Source organism: Vombatus ursinus, unplaced genomic scaffold (assembly GCF_900497805.2).
Source record: "Vombatus ursinus unplaced genomic scaffold, bare-nosed wombat genome assembly UNPS02010394.1, whole genome shotgun sequence".
In the NCBI taxonomy this organism is placed as follows: domain Eukaryota; kingdom Metazoa; phylum Chordata; class Mammalia; order Diprotodontia; family Vombatidae; genus Vombatus; species Vombatus ursinus.
The window spans coordinates 778,044-779,321 of NW_020950172.1; the positions used below are offsets into that span (position 1 = coordinate 778,044).

The 1,278-nt window shown below is 48.7% G+C and overlaps 1 protein-coding gene across 1 annotated transcript in view; it reads left to right on the forward strand.

Moving 5' to 3' along the window:
- RIBC2 (RIB43A domain with coiled-coils 2) overlaps window positions 1-861 on the forward strand; it is a 7,673-nt gene extending 6,812 nt beyond the window's left edge. Inside the window, 1 exon segment of the mRNA XM_027854325.1 lies at window positions 697-861. Within this exon segment, the coding sequence (XP_027710126.1) occupies window positions 697-778 (82 nt within the window). The 3' untranslated portion in view covers window positions 779-861.
- The last annotated feature ends 417 nt before the right edge of the window (window positions 862-1,278 follow it).

Here is a 1,278-nt window from a genome sequence, read left to right on the forward strand (position 1 = left end):
GTTCTAGGCTGCAAGGTCTCTCAGATACTCTCTGTTCTAGACCCTGACGGTCCTCGGATATTCTCTGTTCTAGGTTCCAAGGTCTCTCCCAGTTCTGGCATTCTCTGTTCTAGGCTGCGAGGTCTCTCAGATACTCTCTGTTCTAGACCCTAAAGTCCCTCAGATATTCCCTGTTCTAGGTTCCAAGGGCTCTCCCAGTTCTGGCATTCTCTGTTCTAGGCTGCGAGGTCTCTCAGATACTCTCTGTTCTAGACCCTAAAGTCCCTCAGATATTCTCTGTTCTAGGCTCCAAGGGCTCTCCCAGCTCTGACATTCAAATATTCTGCTTTTTTTTTTATCTCAATGATAAGGTGGCCTCTGTACACATGACAGGAATCTAAAAGCATAATTTAAAGACAAACTAAGAGACATCAGAGTGAATGGGTGCAGTCATTCTCAATCCAGTGTTAATGCTTAGTTCCTCAGCATCCCAAGTCCACCATTTTGGAAGGCAAACCTACCCGTTCTGCTGTAGGGAATCAGCCTGTGAGGGAGGTCGGACCTAATTAAGAGGTTGACATACCTCCCTGCCCTTGAGATGAGTCTCTGTGACACCCGGGGGGAGGGAGGCGGTTCGTCTGTTCATTCCCCCTTTGCCCTTCCCAGAGAACCCCAAGCCCCAACATCGGTCCATGTGTCTGGTCTGTTTTGTTCTAGGCAAGATTATCTCAAGGAGCAAGTCTACGTTAATTACCCAACCACACAATATTTCACACAGTTTAATACAACCAGCAAATAAGGATGAAGACATAGCCACTGATTTTCTGGATGTCTTGAGAGAACTTGGTTTTGCGTTGAAAAAATAAAAGCCACATCTTTGCCTTTGGTTGCCCCTCTCTAGGCAGAGGCTGTCAGGGACTGAGGCCGGAGTCTGGGGGGTATCTGTCTCTCCAAAACCTCAGTGCGGGGTCTCTGGAGAAGCCTGCTCTTTCTCCAACTACAGAAAACTGGTGGCGGGAAGTCTTATCTACCTCTTTAGCACTAGAAGGGGAATGGCGAATGTGGGTCAAATGAACAAGTGCAGAATGGAATTAATAGGAAACATGGGGTCTAGTACCCTAAACTAGGAGAGGGACAAACTGGGTGCTAGTCTCAGCTTTGCCACTAATTCACTCTATGACCTGTCCTGAGGCACCCCCCAGCCCTGACATCCCCTGTCCTCAGGCCCCTCCTAGCCCTAACATTCCGTGTTCTGATAGCCTGACATTCCATGTTCTCAGGCCCCTCCCAGCCCTGACA